Source organism: Rattus rattus, chromosome 18, assembly GCF_011064425.1.
Source record: "Rattus rattus isolate New Zealand chromosome 18, Rrattus_CSIRO_v1, whole genome shotgun sequence".
NCBI lineage: Eukaryota > Metazoa > Chordata > Mammalia > Rodentia > Muridae > Rattus > Rattus rattus.
This window is the reverse complement of record NC_046171.1, coordinates 27,068,507-27,090,261: the sequence shown is the minus strand read 5'-3', so window position 1 is coordinate 27,090,261 and position 21,755 is coordinate 27,068,507. Positions and strand designations below refer to the sequence as shown.

Here is a 21,755-nt window from a genome sequence, read left to right as displayed (position 1 = left end):
CCTAGGAGTGGACTTTCTGGACCTTGTATCAACGCCACTCAATTGCTTAAGGAGCTGCCAGGCTGCTTTCAAGTGGCTGAACAGTCTACATTCCCACCAGCGATGCGAAAGGGCTCCAGTTTCTCCCTGTTCCTGCCAGCACTTGTTATTATCTTACTTCGATTCTAGCCAACGCAGTGGGTGTGAAGCAGTATTTCGTTTGTGGTTTGGATTTGAGTCCCCCTGCTGACTAATGACACTGGGCACCTTTTCATTGGCCATTTAAATATATTCCTTGGAGAAATGGCTACTCAGATCCCTTGCCGATTTTTAAATTGAGTTGTTTGTCTTAATTATCGGGTCGTAAAAGATATAAGTTCGTTAAGACTAGTAGAGGCTTGTCGTCTTCTTCTTCTTCTTCTTTTTTTTTTTTCCTGCTCTTTGTCATTCCTGTGCCTAGAAGAGTCCTGACAGGAACCCTGCCACTTCTCTCATGCCATGGCCCAAAGAAAATAACCTAGCACGGCCCTTTCAGGGCTTGGACCCTGCAGGACCCTTGGGTGCCGCGTACAGTTGGACTGACTGTGGGGTTAGGTTACCGGAAGTTGCAGGTCTCGGTCCTGGCCTTCCTTGAATTTTTTTTTTTTTCAGGGATGAGAAAGTCAAGAGAGGAAGATTAGGTCTGGCCACAAGCCTAGGGTTCTCTGAAGTTAGTCTGTCTGGTGGAGATCTGGGTCTCTGTCAAAGGGGGTTGTTGGGTAATATCAAAGGAATACATATGTGTATAAGGAGTACCGAGAAGGACCAGAGTGGCTGTTAATCAGGAATTATCTGTCAGCGTGAGGCCTTTTAAGCCAGGACTGGGGATGAGCCTCAGAGAGCATGTGATTTCAAGGAAACCAGGATGGGGCAGGGAACTGAGCGCCAGCTTTGGCCACAGGGTGGTCACAGGTGAACGAATCTTTCGGGAAATGGTGGCTCTATAGGCCAATTTGTAGTAGGTAGAAAGGAACAGGGGTCTCCTGTTCCTTTCCTGAGACTGGAGCAATAGCCAGCAATGGCGAGTGGAGGTACTTGGATGGGCTTGAATGCTGAGGGCAGTGGCCTAGCAGAGGTCTTTGTGATGATACCAAAGAGACAGCCACGGTTGCAGGACCTGAGTCCCCAAAGAGCAAACAAGAAGCGATCTTAAGCACAGGGTGGAAGACAGAATCCAGTCCCGGAAGAAGAGAGAAGGAAGGAACAGGGGTAGGGTCTGTTGTGTGAAGATTGTTGACACCAACATGGACGGAGCCTTGGTGTTTATATCTGGGTCCCTGTTGGAGGTCCTGCCATTTGGGACACCTGGAAAGAAATGTCCTAGGTCCCCTCTACCTGTGCTATTCATGCATCACGTGCTGGCTTCCGATGAAAGGGTCTGTGCAGACGTGCTGGGGACGTGTGCAGAGACCCCCGTGGCACGCACACGAGAGAGGAGTGTCTGTTGGCTTTGAGTGAAGGCGATAAGCACCTGAAGTGTCCTGTCTATCCGTGGAGTGGGTGGATGGACAGACTGGGAAGGGGAGGGTCCTAGGGAGAGCAGAGTGGGGAAAAAGAGGGATGAGAATTATAGATATTTGTAGGGGAATTACCATGCATGTAAACCAAGAGGTCCAAGGTGGTGAGGAGGGACAGAGGCCGGGAGCGGGAGCAGCAGCGGTCAGTATCCTAGGTTGCAGAAGACTTAGGGGGTTGTGGTAGCCTTGTAGTATAGGGAGAGATAGAGGTACGGACCGGTGTTGGGGATGGTGTAGCACATCAGGGTGCTGGGGTAAGAACAATCCAGCTACCCCTTGAGGAAGCTGGTGGAAGGGGTAACTGATCCTCATCCCGCCTCATTGCTGTGCACAGTTACTGTTGTCTATTGCAAGGCCTTCCTTCTGGGAAGCCATGGCACCTAAGAGACCCTCCTTCCCAGGTGCCCTGCAGTTACGTCTCAGAACCAGGCTTCTTGAACCTGTCTGGCTGTGTCCTTCACCGTCTCTGTACCTGACCGGGCACAGACAGAGCCTGGCCCATTTCCAAGCTCGTATTTCCATTCCACTTGAGGACACATTTCCCAGGCTTTCCTGGAGATTTTGATTGCTGTCTCTGTGTCCCCTTGCCTCTGTCTCCACGAACATACAGGTAACCTACAGAGCACACATATTTTACATACAAGAGCACACATGTACAAATTTCAGAATACTTTGGCTTCACTTATCAACTTAAATCTCTGGGACCTTGTCCTGATGGTTTACGGCCACCAGTAACGAACCGAGCCTGCTCATCGCTCACAGCGGGCCACAGGGTGATAACTAAGCCCCACTCCCCGCCCCAGTTGCCATGTGACCGCTTCTTCAGATGCCCTGGGATGCCACACTGAAACTCTGAGTTCCTCTCCACCCGGACTATTGGGGAAAACCTGCGTATGGCCCCCGGAGGCTGCTGGGTATAGATAGAGAGGAGTTGTTGCCTTTGCCATGAAAGTGATGTCACCACAAGGCGCAGTGGAAGAAAAATCCAAATGGAATCCCTGCTCCCACTAGCCATAGCCTCCCAGGAAGGACACACGGAAACGACCACATTAAAGGGAATTTAGTGGAAGGCTAGGATGGCCAGGCCTTCTCCTGGCTGAGGGCCCACGTGGTATCTCGCTCTGTCAGATGTAACCAAGGCTTCGGTCTTTGTTTTGTTTTTGTTGTATGAGGACCCTTTTTAGCTTATATTTCCCACCTATGTACTGTTTGTGAAGAAATGAGTGGCGAGTACAAATACATCGGGCCAACGTTGATTTTTTTTTCCCAGCCTTCTACAAATAATTTTCCCCCTTTCCCTTGATGTCTTACCCAGAAATTTGATTTGATTTTAGTACTTTAAAATTAGCTACCACTTTTGAGAAATATAAACATCTCATAAATTGAGAGACGGAGTGATTTAGCGAGGAGGCAGGGAGCCAGGAGGCTCTGCTTGCCAGTCTGTCTGCCTCGCGTGGTGCCTGGCTTCCTGGCCAGGGCAGGGATTCAAGGAAATTTATGCCAAATCTCTTTTTGTCTAGAGGAGGAGAGCAGAGCTAGGCAGGGAAGGGTCAGGGCTTGTGCTGTCCAGGCGGGTCATACCCTAGTGGTCTCCATGAAGGTAAGAATGGCTGGAGCTAGGGGTCAGGGCCAGGTTTACTGTCTCATCTTCTCTCTGAGGCCCAGAGAGAGCCCAGATCTGGCTCTGGCACAGGCCCACGCACCATGCCTCGGATGGGATGAGAACAGTCTTTGGATAGGCTCTGCTCTTGTTCTCTGGGGACCAGTGAAATCCACAATCACAGCGTAGGCAACGTATGCCCCCTCCCCCCCAGTTACTGGGCCCAGCTCTTTTGTCCTACGCAGTAAACTGTCCTTGGGGTTGGACTCCTTAAGTGTGCCCTAGGGCAAGGTTAGGGGGCTGAGCAGACTCCTCGGGGCTTGAGGAGTCCTTGGTGCTGGAGAGATGCCTGTGTGATAGGAAGGTCAGTGTGAGCTGAGGGCCCTTTCCAGTTGAGAGATGGGAAGTCACCTGGACAGTGTGACTGTTCCCTTTGTGAGCCGTGTGCTTTGGGTCTCCACTGCTGTCACATTCATGGTGGGCAGTGGGCTGGTGTCCATGGGGACACCAAGATTGAGCATTCTTGCTCTGCAAAGTTAGACTCCAACAGAAGCCAGGAGAATTTCAGGTGGGACTAGGAAAGGACCCAGAGGGTAGGCGCCAGCCCAGATGAACCAAGGTCGTATGGCGTCTCAGTTACAGACCACACAGACCCGGGCTCCTGTTCAATGGTGACCCTCACTGGGTGAGTTGAGCAAGTTGTTTGATTTTCTAAATTTCTAAAACTCACTTATGAAATTGCTCTGGTATTAGTGCCTTTCTCAAAGGGTTATGAAGATAAAATGGGTCAAGACAGAGTAAGCTGTAGGAACTACTTTTTAATAGTAACAAATAATAAGGCAGTTTATAAAGGGCCAGAGCAGAGACATATTCTTATTTCCTTTCTGTTACTGTGATAACTGATCACAAGCAACTTGGGAAAGGGGAGTCTATTTGGCTTACACTTTCAGGTCTCGGTCCATCACTGAGGGGAGCCAGTGCAAGAACTCGAAGGTAGAAACCATGGTGGACCACTCTTTGCTGGTTCGCCCGAGCTAATGCTTGCCTAAGCTCTCTTATGCAGCTCAGGACCGCCAACCTGTGGAATGGTGCAGCCCGCAGTGGGCTGGGCCCTCCTATGACAATTAACAATCAAGACAATCCCTCACAGACACCCTCTTAGGACAATCAGATAAAGGCAATACAGAACTGAGATTCTCTTCTCGATGACTCTAGGCTGGGTCGAGTTGACATGTTAGGAGTACTCCTCCTATAGTGTAAAAAAGTTATTTATTCTATCTATCCCGTATAAGAGACATACAATCTTAGTATTTCATTTCCTCGCTGTAAGTCTAGATTGGGCAGGTTTCGATCTATTCTAACGTACATCCCAGCCATATGTCCCTTGCTGCTTGCTGTTTCTCCTGTCCACATGCTCATGGTCCATCTCCTCTCATGGCGGCCTCCTCCTCTCCCCGTCTCCTTTCCTTTTGATCCTCTTCTTTTCCTCTGGTCTTCCTTAGACTCCTCACTGGATCCTCAAGTCCTGCCTTTCTCTCCCTACTGCACAGCCACAGGCTCTAGCCTCTTATAAACCACATAACTTTAAATTGGGGTGCAGGGTTTACATCACTTGATGTACATGAGGATCTCCTCATCAGGTGGGACAACCTGGGGACCAGCATTTAACATTTGAATACATGCAGCACCCCCCCCAACACTAAAGAGTCTGTCTTGCACCCTGTCACTGGAGACGTCCAAGCATAGGTGAGAGGTCTCCTAGCTGGTTTTGTCCTTAGGTTAGGAGATCTCAATCTGGAACTTAGAAATGTGGTCAGTGTCTGTGGGCTGGGCAGTAATCCAGATCCTTCTGGAGCCTACATCCCTGCTTTGAACCATGTGAAATCACCAATCCGTGAGGCGTGAGGTGTCTGCGTTTGATATCTTTTTTTTTGGGGGGGGGGGAGCTGGGGACCGAACCCAGGGCCTTGTGCTTGCTAGGCAAGCGCTCTACCACTGAGCTAAATCCCCAACCCCAAGGTGTCTGCGTTTGAAATATCTGCTTTGTACAGTTGGTGAAACAAGTCCCAGAACAGAGAGGATCTGGGCAAGGAGGGCTAGAGAGCATGAAAAATGTACGTGGGGTCTTCTGCCTACTGGTTTAAGGGGTTCTGCTCTGCCAGGCTACTGCAGGAAGCATGGGGGCTGATATGGCACAGGCCGCTACCCTGGGCAAGCCTAGTTGGGTGGACCTTGGCCTGGATAGACCTATGAAGGGATGTTGTTTTTGCTTGTCCCGGGAACAGCCCCTCACTTGCAGATGGGGCATAGGAAGGAACATGGAAAGCGAAGGTGGACTGGGCTGAGCCTTCTAACCAGCCCTGTCAAGACTCTCCAGCGGCCATAGTGTTGGGACATGTCCTGTGCTTGAGGCCACCAGCTGTCTCTTGAAACTTGCCCATTTCCTGTGCCCTAGGGTTCTACAGCTCTACAGTGGTAGAGGCCCTTGAGTTTGGCCATTACTTCTTATCCTTTCTCGGTTTCTGCCTGTGATCTTCAAGCCTCTCTGGTCTCTGGCACGGCCCGTGTTCTGGCCAAGGGTTCCTTCCACCTGGCATACCCTTCCCCTCTTGGGAAACCCCTCTTTGACTAACCTAATGCTTTCTCCCTTCCTTTCATGCACACCCCCTCCTTCCATGGTTCGTGTATGTATATGGTGCATGTATAGAGCAGTGGGATCTAGCCCAGGATGCCAGTCTCAGGATGCGTGTGTAACAGCTGGGGTCACCACAGCTCTACCCCAGGCTGCATACAGGCCTGTGAAGGAGGTCTGTTGTCTGGTGGCAGTGGGGAGACATGCTGTCAGCAAGGGACAGAATGAAGTTGATGCTGGGAAGCTTTTGAGTCTCTTGCTCCTGCTCCCGTTCTTGCTAAGGTTTCCATGGGGCCAACACACTCCTCGTTGGGCAGGGGTATCAGGTTGTATTTTTAACTCCTGTAACTAGGTGTCTGATGTACACCCATCCCTCAGGGCCACACCTGCCCTAGTGCTGGGCAGGGTAGGACACTCCTCATCCTTGGCTCCTCCCCAGAGCCAGAGGCTGAACCTTATTTACCTGTTTGCCAAAGCAAGTGTCAGGGGCTGAGTCTTTTGAAGGAATGCTGATGCTGGCATTGTATGTGGTGTGTGTGTGTGTGTGTGTGTGTGTGTGTGTGTGTGTGTGTTACGTATGTATATGTGGTGTGTGTTTGTGTGCTTGTGTGTGTTGTATGTGTGTGCTGGTCTTTATGTACACGTGTGTGTGGTGTATGTGGTATGTGTACTGTATGCGTGTGCATGCTAATTTGTGTGTGTGTGTGTGGTGTGTGTGCGGTGTATGTGGTATGTGTGTTGTATGTGTATGTTCATGCTGGTCTGTGTGTGTAGGGGGGTATGTGTGTGGAGGGAGTGTGTGGGGTATGTGTGCATGCGTGCTATGTGTGTGCATACAAGCATTCACGTGCCACAGTGTGCATGCCGTCAGAGAACAAGCTTGGGTTCTAGTCCTCTTCTTGATTGAAACAGGATCTCTTGTTCATGAAGCTTATGCCAGACTGGCTGAGGTTTTCCTGCCTCAGCAACCCCCATCCACCCAGCCCCACCCCCCCACACCACCAGGCATGCTGAGACTATCGGGGTAGCCTGTGCTACTTGTCTGGCTTTTATGTGGGCTCTGGTGATCTGAATGCAGCTTGTCGGGCTAACGTGCATTGCAAGGGCCTTATGCTGTCTTCCCAGCCCGAGAGCCCAGTCCCTCACATTTTAACAAATACACCAGGGTTTTCTCAGACCATCATATTACCGGACAAATTGGAGCCCAAGGAGGCAGCACACCACCACAGTGGCACTATTTCCTCCAGGGCATTTCTTGGTCTGTATTGAGGTGTGAAGGTGGCCATCCTGGTCCTGACCATCTCAGTTTTTGCTTCACTGACAGACATGAAGGCCTGATGCTGCAGGGGGAGGCACACTGGGGCCTTGAAGGACTTCCTGAGCTACAACTTCCAAACAGGCCGAGCTGGGGAGGTGGGTGAAACCAAATGGTGTCCGGTGGCTGCTTTAAGGAGGGGAATTCTGTTGAAATGGAGGAGACCCGTCAGCTTATGAAAATGCACAGGGTTTTTTGTCCACATCTGGGCTTCCAGTGTCTGGGATGCTGAAGGCTTTCAGTAGATACCTCTTAGAATCAGTGAGTGAATTCAACAAATATGTTATCTGCTATTTTGGGGACACCATAGTAAGTGCTAGCTTACTTTATAAAGATGGTGTGCTTTGTTTGTGTGTGTGTGTGTGTGTGTGTGTGTGTGTGTGTGTGTCCGCACGTGCGCATGCATATGTGTACATGTGCATGTATATTTGTGTGTCTGTGCATGTGTGTGTGTCTATATTCATATGCAAGCATATGTATATTAAATAATACACCTCCTTATGTTTTATTAGCCTCTTTGATTATAGTCTCAGTTGGTGGCTAATAACATTTGCTGGGTTTGGCCAAGGGTTACATTTTTGTGTTTTGATTTCCAAGGCCAGCTCTTGGTTTTATTTTTTTAAGGAATATTTTGAGGTGGGCTGTATGGGAGAGTGAAAAGGGAGCCCGCACCCTTGGTGCACTCTCCTGGCTCCGTTCTGAGGGGCCCATTAGCCCCCTGCTGTGCCACAAGCTTCAGGTCTGAAACAATAGCCCTTTGTACTGGAGCAGGGTCCACACCTCTGCAAGGGCTGATTCCCCTTTTGTTCTGGGCCTTTCCCTCTTGGCCATAGTGGGAGTAGGATACCATCAGAGTGCTGCACCTGGCTGTGTGCTCCCCACTCACCTTGCAAAGTGTAGAACTAAGTCTTTGTTCAAATGGAGCCTCAGATGACTAGCACAGGCAGTGCAGATCTGCTGTGTTTAAAATGGCGGCTCTCCCCTCCCTGCTCTCATGCTCAGAGTTCCTAGCCCCTGTGCTTTTCTGTCATAGGACTTCCAGGACTCCCAAGGTTTCCTAAGATCCTGGAGGAAGAGCCCACCCACCTGTTTGTCTTCTCACCTCTTCTCTCTCCCCCTTGCTCCTGCTCCCCCTGACCCCCCAGGCTGGCCTCATCCGCACAGACAACTCAGACTACTTCATTGAGCCTCTGGAGCGAGGGCAGCAGGAAAAAGAGGCTGGCGGGAGGACCCACGTGGTATACCGCCGGGAAGCCGTCCAGAGGGAGTGGACAGAGCCTCATGGGGACCTCCACAATGAAGGTAGGCTATGGCAGGAGTGACCTTTGTCCCCGTCTCTGGGATAACTTCCGATGTAAGCTCGCAGTACCTGTCCTCAGTCTTCTCATTTGTAAAATGGGCCCGGCCCATACGGAGTGACCATGACAGGAGAGGAAACCCCAGTGGATTGAAGGGGCTGCTACAACTGGCCAGAACCAGGGGCTAGAGAAGGTCACTTGGGTCTTGAACATGGATCCTTCCAGCATCTCTGGGGATGCTCCATGTTGCTTTTGAAGGCTGTGGCTAAGCAGAAGCAGAAGGTTGAGTGACCATTTTTCCCCCTAAAAAGCCACATCCATTTTGTGTGAGCAATGGGAAGGTTCTTTAGGACATTACTAATTAATACTTGGTGGCAGAGCAACAGGGACAGCCTTGTATTCCAGGACTTTGCTCAGTGACCCCAGGCAAGTGCTTTAACACCCCTGAACCTCATCTTCCTAACGAAGCAACAGTGGGTGCTAACTACTAACCGAGGCTGTTGTAGGTATCAGTGGATATCTATGAAGCCTTCACGAATAGAGGCAACAGCAGGCCCTTGACAAATGCTGTTCTCACTGTAGTCATAGCATGCTAATGTGGGAACCCCTTAAAACCGGGCACAACCCCGCTCCCTGGCGAACACACTTCAGCACCACTGTTGGGAGAAAGATAGCGTATGTGACAGGTGCCGGTCCCCGCCCCATGACCAACTTCCCAGTGAGTCTTGTATTTGCCGTGGAGTTTCAGCGATGGTGAGGGATGGATGGAATGTGGTCTTGAGAGGCCACACCCTCATGCTGGGGTCCTGTGGGGTGGGGTCTCGCGTGAAGGAATACCAGAGAACAGTTGTTGTATGTGCAGTGACTTCTCTGAAGATCCGGCTGCTCTCTCTGTGTCTAAGAACTGGGGGAGGGGAGGAGGGACGGGTAGCCTGCAGGTGGGAATGAGGAGCTGGAATTAGGCTGGGGTGGGTGCAATACCTCCTCTCCAAGGAGAACATTAGGTCTTATATTTTTTTTCTTTTTTAAGGTTCGTTCTGAATCAAATGGCCATAAATCTATCTTTGAAGAGAGGCTTAGGGAAGCCTAGCCCCTCTCTGTTAGCCCAATCCTGACCTCCTCAGCAGCTACATAGATGGTGGCCCCAAGGCCAAATTAGCAGAGTTGAGATATCACTCAGGGAACAGTGTCTTCTGTACCTCAAGCTACTTGGGTGAAATTCCTGTGTACCAGCCAATGGTTACGGCCTGGCCACTCAAGCTCTTTCCTCTATGTGACAAAGGGTGGCAGAGGACTTCCTTGGGTACCTTCGATTCTGAAGCACATTGGTAGGAACGCTCCCAGGTGTGCCAGTCCCCTTGTGACAGGCAAGCTGAGGGTTTCTCACAGGCCTGCTTTCTGCCTGGCATATAACTACCTCTGAGCCTGGCAAAGGACACTGCCCCCCACAAGGCTGAGCCCCGCCTCCATTCTCTGCCGGGCCCCTCTCCTGGCCCCTCAGAGTCAATATTATGCCCCAGTGATCCATGCACTACATAGGCTGGGGTTCCTGCGGGACAGACCCCCAAAGTCTCATCACCCTTTGGTCACCCCTATGGACCCGTGTGTGTGTGTGTGTGTGTGTGTGTGTGTGTGTGTGTGTGTGTGTGTGTGTGTATGTGTGTTTGTAGGGGGTCTAACTGAAATTAACAGGTGGGAGGCCTGAGGGGCTCCACCAGATGGGCCTGTCACTCAAACTGTCTCCAGTAAAGGGGTACAGTGTTCATCCTTGAACTTAGGGTAAAAGAGACAGTTCCTCTGGGGCCTCTGGATGTGGCCTTGGCTGTGACTTCTTGAAGAGGGTATATGTGCAACACACACACACCTGCACACCTACACACTGATGCTATATTCATACCCAGACATGTACTTGTGCACCCTTGTACCCCAATACTCACACCTATACACTCACACATTCTTGCACACTAAAATACCCCTTTTCCTTATCCCTGGCCTGCCCTGGGCAGCCTCCCCCCCCACACCCCCATCCTTCCTGAGGAAGCAACTGGATGTAAACCTGTGTAGACAGACTCAGAGCTCTGGGCCTCAGCCATGAACACATGTACATGTGTGTTCATGGGCATGCTGCTGCTTATGTGTACGTGGACGTGTACTTGTGGGAGTGCATACACGTGTCTTCTTTGAGTGTTCTTTACCTTATATACTGAGGCAGGCTGTTTCACTTGACTCTGGAGCTCAAGGACTTGTGTATCAAGCTAGCTACCTTGCTCTGAAGAGTCAGTCTCTGCCTCCCACACATTAGGATTCCAGGGAGGCAACCCCACCTCTGCATTTGTCTAGGGCTAGAGATCCAACTTTGGGCCACATGCTTGCGTCGAAGCCCTTCACCCACCGAGCCATCTCCCCCGTCCCCAAAGTTACCATTTTACATAACCAAGTGGCTTTATGCTGTCTTTGCTGTCTGTGCAGCCAAGACCCTTTTCACTCTTTCAAATCTTGACTTCTCCCCGAGATGAGGGTGGATTCGTGTGAACACAGGCATACAGTTCAAGGCCTGCATGACGTCATCCTCTAGCGGTCAGGTTTTCTCATCTCGGAGGTCTTAGTACGTCTCTCGTCTCCAGGACACAGCTGTTGATGCCACACTACTATTCTGTGTGCACATCTTTGGGCTGATGACGGCACTAGTCTGGACATGTGCATGCAGTGCTCTAAGAGTGCAGCTGGACTTGGGTGCGGTTTGGAAATGGAATCTGTGGGTCACCCTAGGTGTCAGGGATTGGAGATTGCTGGTGGTTTGGAGGAGCTGTTTTCCATTCTCCTGGGGGGCTCCCTGGGTGGGCTCCCCGATACTGCTCAGCTCTGGTTCACTGCCTGGAGGCTCACATAGAAGAGATTAGGACCGAGGCACCTGTGATACCCCCATTAACACAGATTCCCCCTTTCTCACTGAGGGGGAAATTTGCATGGTCTCGCCCTGGCTGTGGTAATAGGGGAGACTCCAGTTTAGAGGTTGGGCTCTTGCCACGTACTAATTTGCTGTGTGACCTAGGGAAAGTTAGGTAACCTTTCTGAGCCTCCCTATAGTAGACATGAACAAAGGACTCCAAGGTGGTGAGTGCTACTCATGGGCTAGAGTGACTTACACCCTTCTTATGGGTGTAAGTCCTTGCTCCACACACACACACACACACACACACACACACACACACACACACACACACACACACACACATGATTTCCCAAGCTACTGGGATTGCCCCTGGGCTTAGATACTGGGCTTCCAGGAATGCTCACTGTTGTGGAGTTTGAAGTATTTCTAAGTTGGGATTTTTGGGTCAGGGATGCTCAGCTGTCAGGGTGTATGTGAGTTCCAAGACTTGAAAAAAATTGCCTGTCTGAAGGGTTTTGGATAAGGAGCCCTCATACTGTATGCTGGCTCCGTCCATTTCTGTCTCTGGAACTGAACTGTAGATTCACGGGCAGCCCCCTCCCCTTTATCACCAAGCTGCCGTTTGTCTGTCTGCTCGTTGGCTAGCTGCTCGAAGTGCATTTGTAAAGTGTCTGCAGCCCCAGCTCTGGGCCCACTCTAGTAGGTTTTCAGATGAGTGTTTGAGGCACAGTGTGAGAGACTGGGGATATGCGCTTGCCCAGAGGTCAGGAAGCCCCGGGTTCGCTCAGCTGCACCTCGTGAATGGCGTGGTGGTACATGTTTGCCATCCCAAAGCTCAGGAAGTGGAGATCAGCAGATCACAAATTCAAGGCTGTCTTCAGCTACATGATAAGTTGAAGACCAGGCTAGACCACTGGAGAGCCTGTGTACAGAAAGGAAGATATAGAGACCCATCAGCACAGGATTCAGCCTCCCTCTTTTTCTATCCCTTTTCTAGCCTTCGGACTTGGTGACCTTCCCAATGTGCTGGATCTGGTGGGGGACCAGCTGGGTGACACAGAGCGGAAGCGGCGACACGCCAAGCCTGGCAGCTACAGCATCGAGGTGCTGCTGGCAGTGGACGACTCGGTGGTTCGCTTCCACGGCAGGGAGCACACGCAGAACTACGTGCTCACGCTCATGAACATCGTGAGTATCCCTCGTGCCCTGGGCGGGGTGGTGCGCTTCTGCTAGTGCCAGTGTCTCAGGCCTGGAGCTCCTCAGAGAGAGGATGTGAGGGAAGGACAGATTGTAACTTATCCACGGGAGAGTGACTGGGGACACACCTCCCTCCTTGGAGTACTGACCGCTCCACCCAAGTCTATAAACTGCAGGTCCAGCTAGGAGCATGCCACTGGGTGCAGTAACTTCTGTTTTGGGGACCTGCTGGAACTTGCTGGTCTCTTATGGGGTGGACTCCAAGTGCCATTGTGTCAGTCGAAGCCTGGCCTCTAATGGTGGCCTTTGGAGAGGTGGTATCCCACAACCGGTGACCCAGGCATATGTGTCAGGGGGACGTCTTCTCTCCCATTGATGCCCTGTGTCTGAGACAGATTGGCAAGAAGAAGGACTTTACCAGATCCTTGGCTGTGAGGTAGGGCTGTCGCTTTGAGTAACTTAGTGGAAGAAATGGCCAAAGCTGGAAATTTTGATTTGGTCAAACAGGTTCTGTATATGTATGTGTATATGTATATATGTGTATGTGTATATATATACACATGCAATCGTGTGTGTGTGTGTGTGTGTGTGTGTGTGTGTGTGTGTGTGTGTGTGTGTGTGTGTTATAGAATGCTAGTTGGGGATCAGAGGACCGTCTGTGGGAAGCTGGTTTCAGGGGTTGAATTTAGATACCCATGCTTGGCTTGAGAGCCTTACCTGCTGAGCTATCTGTCAGACACTCCAACGGGTTCTTTTTTTATTGAGTATTTTTAAAAATCATGTATTTACTGCTGAGTGGTGGTGCACACCTTTAATCCTAGTACTTGGGAGGCAGAGGCAGGCAGTTTGAGGCCAGCCTGCTCTACAGAGTGAGTTCCAGGACAGGCAGGGCCACACAGAGAAACCCTGTCATGAAAAATCCACAAAAGATGATTTTTTTTTTTTATTTTATGTGTATCGGTGTTTTGTCTGTTTCAGGGCATCAGAAACCCTAGAACTGGAGCTAGAGTCATTGTGAGCCACCATGTGGTTGCTGGGAATTGAACCTGGGTCCATCTGGAAGAGCAGTCAGTGCTCTTAACTGCTGAGCCGCCTCTCCAGTCTCTCAATGGATTCTTAAAGGAAGGAGAGCATGGGGATGAGGAAGTCGGTGGTGGTGGCTCAGTCAGGCTCCAAAGATCTGTCTTCATGGTGTGAAGCTCTCCGAGGGGATTTCCTGTGGCCCCGCTTTCCTGGAAATTGCTGTTGTTTCGTAAGGGACATTCCAGAGGTTTCTTACTGTATCTGTCCAAGTAGAGATATTTTCATCTTAAAAGCATTCTAACTTCTTTGGGGTTAGAGGTGGGTCCCCATCGTCCATGTATGGCCTGGAGGGGCCTTGATCCTCTGCTGCACCACTCTCTTTCTTCCCTCTCTCCATCCCTCTCTTTCCTCCCCCTCTCCCTCCCCTCCCTGTCTTTCCTCCCCCTCACTCTCTTCCCTCCCCCTCACTCTCTTTCCTCCCCCTCCCTCTCTTCCCTCCCCCTCACTCTCTTTCATCCCCCTCACTCTCTTCCCTCCCCCTCACTCTCTTTCCTCCCCTTCACTCTCTTTCCTCCCCCTCCCCCTCACTCTTTCCTCTTCCTATCCCTGTCTTCCTCTTCCTCCCCTGTTGCTTATTTATTTTTGAGACAGTGTCTTACCGTGTGTTCTAGACTGACCTTGAACTTCGTATGTGACCCAAGCCAGCCTTGAACTCTCAATTGTCCTGCCAACCTCTTCCCAAGCGCTGGGATCACGGGAACGGGCCCCTCTGTCCAGCTTGGGTTCAGTACCATAAGGCTGGGCTGCTTGCTTATCGCTGGTTTGCCTTATGGATGGTAAACACAGGGCCTTGGATGATACAGCTGAGACCATGCTTCCCTGGAGCTGTTTCAACAGTCGGGGACCTCAGAGCACGCACACAGGCTCAAGGGATTGTCACCCACACACCTGCCAAGCAGGTTACTCAGGGCTCTGACTCCCATTAACAAAGGTTGGTTAGCTAGACTTCCTGGCCCTGGAGGTAGGCAGATGGGCAGCCGACAGCCTCACCCTCCCATGGGATCCAGAGATCATCCTCTTCTTTGTGTGAGCCTTTTATTTGGCTGGGGCACTGGAAGCACAGACAGCCCTGAGGGGAGGCTTCACGGACCCAGGAACACAGGTGTCACTTTACTTTTGCCTTGAAGCTCTGCCTGCCTGAGGCCTTGTCTCTGCCGGGCTGGCCTGGTGCCCTCGTAGGGGGGGATATCTGTTTGCTAGGCTGGATGCTCTTACTGTGCTAGTGTGGGGGGGCTGGGTGGGGGCGGGGAGAGTCAGAGTGAGGCAGTTACCATCAGCCAAGGAGATTCTGGCTCCAGAGTGGCCAAGGCTGCAGAGAGTGACAGGCCCTCCATGACAAGCCTAGCCTGTATTCACTTGGGTTGTGCTGAAAAGTTCTAGAGCTACTGATGACAGGCAAGGGGTGGGGGATCCCTTCTCATTCTTCTCTCATCTGATGGTAGACTTTGGGTGCCTTTTCTTTTTCTGTGCCTTAGTTTACTCTGTTCCCAGGTCCATTTCCTTAGGGTTTCTTTGAGCCGCTGAAACATTTAGCACGCACTTGCCTGTCAACAGAGGTAGCCTCTCATTCTCAAAGCTTCGGTCTGGCTGCACACACACAAGAAGCCTCAGTCCCCTGGGATAACCAGAGACTCACTGAGGTCAATGCTGAAGCGGCTCAGAGGAGGCAAAGACCCGAGATGCCTCGTCCAGGCAGAGGTCTGAGCATGACAGCCCCATGGCCGTAGCCTTCTGAGGCTGCATCTATTACCTCTGGGGCTTGGAGGAGCTAAACAACCTGTTTGGAATCTATACAGCAACTAAGTAGCAGGGTCAGGCTTTGAACTAAGCTCTGTCTGATTCCAAGTTTATGTTCCTTACCCACCATAGCTGCCATTGCAGAACTGGATGGGCAGCTGTGGGGAGGGGAGAAGGGAGACCGGTGCCTTCACCTAATAATGTGCAGAGTGCACGACACATAGAGGCAGGCACACATGTGCCCACACGCATGCATGTGCGCACACACCCAGCACTTCCTTAAAGTGGGTTTGCTTTTAGCTTTTAAGAGATGCTGCCACATCTCATGGGTAGAGAGAGACCAGGAAGGCTCCAGAGTCCCCTACTGTGCTTGAGGCAGCTCCCCAACCAGAGTCAAACTGTCCATGGTAGCCCATGAAGGCCCTGCTCAAAGGGATTTGCCCCTGTTGCCACACACACGTGTGGGTATTTTCTAACCTTTCCCACCAGAGAGGAAACAGCTCTCACTGCACTGGGAAACACAGCACCCGGATGCTCCTCTCCCCCGGCACAAAACGCGTGTTAGCAACAGGTGAAGAAGGCCCTACTGTCCCCAGAGCACTTTCTTTCCCACATGACATTCCACTTCATCAGCCACAGAGGGGACTCCCGACATTCTATTTTTGGGGTGGCGTAGTGGGCTCCCAAAGTAGAAGGTCATTTTAAACTAGCAGATGTTGTTGGCTAAGCTCGGGCTCTGAAGCAATGGGCTTTTGTTTCCTTTTGTCCTCCATACTTCAGAAGTGCACAGTGGGCTCCAAAGGCTGAGTTCAGGGGGCCGGAAGCATTGAGGCTTGCCAGGCCTCCTCGTGCCTCTGATTGTATGCAGGCAGGCCCGCCTGGGACATCCAGGCTGCTGTTTCAGAAATAGGTTGTGGGGTTTAAATGCTGAGCATTGTGGGCTGATGAAAGGAAGTCTGTTGGGCTGGGTGGGTCTGTCCCTGTGCTCTCGGAGCCACCCTGCACAAACAACCTGGATATGAGGTGGGCCAAACTGCCTGATCCCAGGGGAGCTGTGCAGGCCTGCCCTTGGACTCTGGGGAGCCTTGGAGACACCGCATCCCTCAGTGTGTGCCGATTGGCAGAGAGGGCACCACTCACTGGGAGCCCAGGCCAGCCCTGTGAAATATAAGGTCACAAGCTTGGGGCCAGGGGACAAGTTAGGAGAGTCAGCATCCTTCTTTCACTCCACTGCTGGGGACAGGAGGCAGGCAGACCCTGCTTGTCTGCACATAAGGAAGTGTGGTGCCTTGGCCAGATGTGCCCTAACTTAGGGGATAGGATTTTGGGTCCAGGCCTGGCTAACATGTGGGTCAGGCGGAGCACCAGGGAGACAGACTGATGGTGGTGAATCTAGCCTGGGCTACCTAGTGAAACCCTACCCCTTCCCTTCACATATAAATGAAAGTCAAGAAGTGTTTGTGTGTGTGTGTGTGTGTGTGTGTGTGTGTGTGTGTGTGTGTGTGTGTACATTCAAATTGATGGGTGTTCTTTAAAGTCCCTGGGTAGTTCTCCCCAAAATCATTAAAGCCACCAAAAGCCAGAAAGAGCTGAAAAACTGTGGCAGACATGTGCCCCGATTCATTATTGTATCCTGGATGAGATTTCTCCAGCAAAATAGCACGTTAGGGGGGAACTAGAGGAGCCTGGGTGATATGCAGACTTGAGTTAATTTCCTGCCAGTGTATGTTGCCAATCCTGGCAACTTTAACCATACTATGCAAGATACTGGTAGTGGGGAAAGATGGGTATGGTGTGTGTGGAGTGTCCCTCCTGCCCTGTCAACCTCTCTGCAAACCTTACAAGTCGAGTATCTCTTCTCTGGAATTCTTGAGGCCAGAGTGTTTGAGGTTTGGAATGTCTGCATATCAGCAGCTGCAATCTTGGGGACAGGATTCAAGTCTAAACCTGACGTTCACATATACTTCATGCTCACCTTAGTTACACAGCCAGGAGGTAATCTTAAACATTATTTTTAGTGCACCTGAATTTTTGACAGTGACCCATCATCACAAGCCCAGGTGTGGAATTTTCCACTTATAATGTTACGCTGGCATTCAGAAGAAAAAAAAAATCTAGAAATTAGAGCCCATTTTCACATTTAGGGTGTTCAAGCTGTTGCTCGAAAGAAAGTGGGGCTAAGGGGACACTTACACAACTCCTGGGGATGACAGGCCTGGGCTGCTCTCTGCTCCGGTCATGGGAGCTCCTTTTGCAATGCACAGCAGTCAGCAGGGAGATGGTGCCTGGTCCCAGTTCTAACAGTGACACCGGAGTGCTCAGCCCTAGCCAGGACATCCTTATCAACCCCACCACCAAGGCACAGGCTCAGAAGAGGAGGCGGAGGAAGATGTAAGAGGGAGGGGCGGGGTGAAATGCTCTCACCTGGACATGAACCGCCATGATTGTGGTCGCCTGCACAAGATCCGTACAAGAACAAGTCAGTCAAAATCCCTACACTCATAGGGCTGGCCAGTGGTCTCCGGGCCCTGCTCCATATTAGGAATCGTGGCAGTGAAAGGGAAGTGGAGAATCTCTCTTTAATCGAAGATATGTTCACTGGCACGTGCTCCATCAGATGGTTTCACACCCATGCACATATGGATAACACTAACTAGACTTGGTGGGTTACAGAAAGAGAGAGAGGGGGAGGAGGAGGGGGAGGGAGAGGGAGAGGGAGAGGGAGAGGGATGTGAAGTTGGGAGGGAATATGCTCAAAAGGCATGAGAAGAGTTGGATGGACATGAGGAAAAAGCCGTGGTCATATGTCATTATATACATGTTTGAAATTCTTAAAAAGCAAGCAAACAGGGAGGCAGGGCTGCCTCTTCTGTCTGGGACGCTTGCTGGGATTTAGGCAGGGAGTTGATGGCAGGGAGGATCCGGGTAGGGTGGACTGGGCCAGCACTTAGTGCTACTTGGTGTGTGAGCATAGGTGGCCTTAGGCTCCAGGGTCTTGTCTCTTGGCACCATCCCTACTCTCATGGCCTGAAACCTGCCTAAGCCCTCTGACAGAAGTGGACCGTCTATCCTGTGGCTCCTCTGAGCATTGTCCCTCCGGAGAGAGGGAGTGCATAATTTTGCACACCGGGCTCCATGCAGCTCTGTGCCCCAGCACAGGAGAGGCTGGTGTTGGTGCGGAACAGGAGGAAGGCTTCCCACAGCCCTCTTGTGGTCCCTTGGGGACTTGGTTTACCTATCTAGCCACAAACAAGCTAGGGCCCTCCTGCCTCAGGCTCAGAGTCTGAAAAAGTGGAGTTCTCCTAGCACAGGGCTGTGGGCACCTGACACCTGTAGGGTTATAGGGTGTTGGGGAAGGGGTCTTTGCTACTGCCTGGCGCTGTGTTGCTGAACACTGGGCTGGGAAGACCCTGCCCCACTCCATTTTGCAACCTGAGAAGTCTTCTGTGTGTTTTGGGAAACAAAGATGTTTGGGAGAAGGTTCCAGAAAGCTCAGAGGCATACAGACCTATGGCCCAGTGTTCCCTCCCCCTGGTGTCTTCTTTTTCATTCTCTCTATCACAGAAGCTGCCTTCTCTCCGTATCAGTCCCTCTGAAGGCTCGGGGCTCAGAAGCATGGCGCTCCCATGGCTTCCCATCTTCACCAGCCCTCCACACCTCCCCACATTGCACTGTGGCTCACATCAGTGGGACCGACAGTCACTGGGCAATAGGGATCTGCGTGAACCTACCCTCTCAGGAGCCATGTTTCTGAAATGAAGCCTGAGGAGGCACAGCTGTGTCTATCTATGTGCTGCTGGGACAGAGACTACACCTGCAGCCCGGCCCAGGAGTTCAGCGTCTGTCTGTTTTCCTGCTGGCACGGCTCTATGGTAGCTCACACCCTGGGTGCAGAGAAAGGGTTGTGTCCTCTGAGGTCTCTTTTTTGTACTGGGCTATGGGAAGCCCATCTACTGTCACCCAGAAACTGTCTGAACAGTCCTGAGTGTAAACTGGGGCCAGAGAGTGGCCACTATGGTGACATCCGTTTAAATCCCGGCTTCCCACTCCCCAGCTGTTGGGGGAGCCCTTGGAAAGTGATTTAGCCTCTCAGAAGCTTGGATGCCCCTCCTTCTCTCTCTCCCTCCTTTCCACCTTCCCTCCCTCTTCCCCCTCTTTCCCTTTTTCCCTTCAACAAGATCTTGCTATGTGACTAAGGATGACCTTGAACTCCTGGTCTCCCTGCCTCTACCTCCTAAGAGCTGGGATTACATCGTGCAAGCCCTTTTTACTAGAGCCTCATAGGCACTCGGTAAGCACCCTTCCACCTACACCCCCAGACCTCAAGAAGCTTGTGTTCATCCTGGGGTCGGGGAAGTGGCTCAGTGGGGAAGAACTTGCTGTGCACTTGTCTTAGTTAGGGTTTCTTTTGCTGTGGTAAAACACTGACCAAAAGCGACCTGCGGAGGAAATGGCTTGTTTCAGTTTGTATTTCTGCGTCGCAGACTGCTTCAGAGGAGAATCTGAAGCAGGGTCCCTACACTGTTAATGGCTTGCTCCCCATGGCTTGCCCAGCCTGCTTATATGCCCTAGGGCCGCTTGCCTAGGGGTGGCACCATCCACAGAGGGCAGGGCTCTCCCATATCAATCAGTAATTAAGGGAAAAAAAACCCTAGCCATTACAGCGAACACAAAGACCCGAGTTCAAATCCCTGGTACTCACATAAAAAGCTGGGCATGCCCTTTAACCTCAGCACTATGGGAGTCCGATGCAGCAGGATCCCTGGGCGTCCCTTGGCTGCTGGCCTAGGTTCAGTGAGAGACCCTGTCTCAAGGGACTAAAGTGGGAATCGAGAAACCAGAACACCCAATGTCTTCCTCCTGCATGAGCACATACACTTGTACATGGGGTACACACACAGACTTGGACATACACACCTGCATCCACACACACACATACACACACGCGAGGAAGAAGTGAATACAGGAAAGAAAGAGAACCTTGTTCTCTTGCTCATGAGACGGGAATAGTTCTCTAACGTGGGTGGGAGTGATAAACAAAGTCTGGTACACAGTAGTTATTCTGAGAGCAGCAGCTCACCCGTGCAGACCCAGCGCTCTTCACCTGTCCCCTCCCCTCTGCCATTTTTGTCTCCCCTTGGCCAACATCCTGACCTTTGCTTGTTTTTCTGGTACACACCCGCTGGCTACCTCAGGCCAACAGGTGATGTCAAACCCTAACCTAGGAAACCTGCCAAGCCTGGCCTTGAACTAGGTTCAGGGGTAAGAAGCAAGGAAACCGATTTGCTGTTCTTCCCGCCCCATGGGTGTGCCTTGCGGCCATTCTTTGTCCAGCCAGGGAACGCGATTTCTGATTGCTCCCTGACTACCTCTCTCCACAGCCAAGGAGGTTGAGGGTGCTGGGCCAAGCCCTGGGTGTGTAGCCAGGGTGGAACTTGTCAGGGGCCCCTGTGGATGTGTCCCAGGGAGGAGAGGTTCCTGGACCTGCCAGGTAGCCATACCTCTGACTGTGGCACCCTGTGGGGGGGGATAGATTCTGCCAATATGGTGGCCCTATCCAGGCACTTTTCTGGCCTGGGTAGAGTACTGAGGTAGTACCAACTGAATCACCCCTGAGCTCCTGACTCCAGGGCCAAGACTGGCAGGGGTACACAGATAAGGATGCCAAGACCCAGAGGATTGGACCAGGGAGCCTGGGAGGACAGGGCCTACCCTGTCTGCCAGTGTTCTATAGTCTGGATGGCAGTCAGAACAAGGGTCATTGAAAGCCTTGATGAGTAGATCTGGCCTGCTGAGCAAGTGACAGAAATGAGGAGAGTTGTCCCTCAGTGTCCCCAAGACCCCACCCCGAATCCCCACATCTGTAGATGCTCAAGTCTCCTTAGTAACCTATATGGTCTCCCTCTCTCTTCTGTCTCTCCCACCCTCACCTTTGTCCTGGCTACGTTTTTCTCAAGTTGACACAAGCTTGAGTTATTTGGGAAGTGGAACAAACCCCAATTGAGAAAGCGCCCCCATCAGATTGCCTGTAAGCACGTGTGTAGGGCATTGTCTTGAGTGATGATTGATAGGGGAGGGCCCGCCCACTGTGGGTGGCTCCATCCCTAGGCTGGTGGTCCTGGGTTTGATAAGAAAGCAGGCTGAGGAAATCATGGGGAATGAGCCAGTAAGCAGCGTGCCTCAATGCCCTCTGCTTCAGTTCCTGCCTTAAGTTCAAGTCCTGATTTCCTTTCATGATGGCCTGTGACCAGGAAATGTCATCTTAAATAAACCCTTTCCCCCTTTGTTCACTAGGACAGGATTGAACCAGGGCCTTCCATGTGCCAGGCTAGCATTCCACCACTGAGCGGCAAAACTCTCTGATACGTAATTGACGGTGCTGCAAGATGACTTTGATTAAAAGTTTTTCTTAAGATTTACTTTTATTTCATGCTTATGGGTGTTTTGCCTATGTGTCTGTGCTCA

The 21,755-nt window shown here is 51.5% G+C and overlaps 1 protein-coding gene across 2 annotated transcripts in view; it reads left to right on the top strand.

Moving 5' to 3' along the window:
* Positions 1-21,755, top strand: part of Adamts14 (ADAM metallopeptidase with thrombospondin type 1 motif 14) — a 76,155-nt gene that overhangs the window by 16,909 nt on the left and 37,491 nt on the right. For both annotated transcript variants that reach the window (XM_032888667.1, XM_032888668.1), the window contains exons 3-4: positions 8,228-8,384; positions 12,271-12,461. In XM_032888667.1, coding sequence (XP_032744558.1) covers positions 8,228-8,384; positions 12,271-12,461 — 348 coding nt within the window. The remainder of the gene's footprint in view (positions 1-8,227; positions 8,385-12,270; positions 12,462-21,755) is intronic.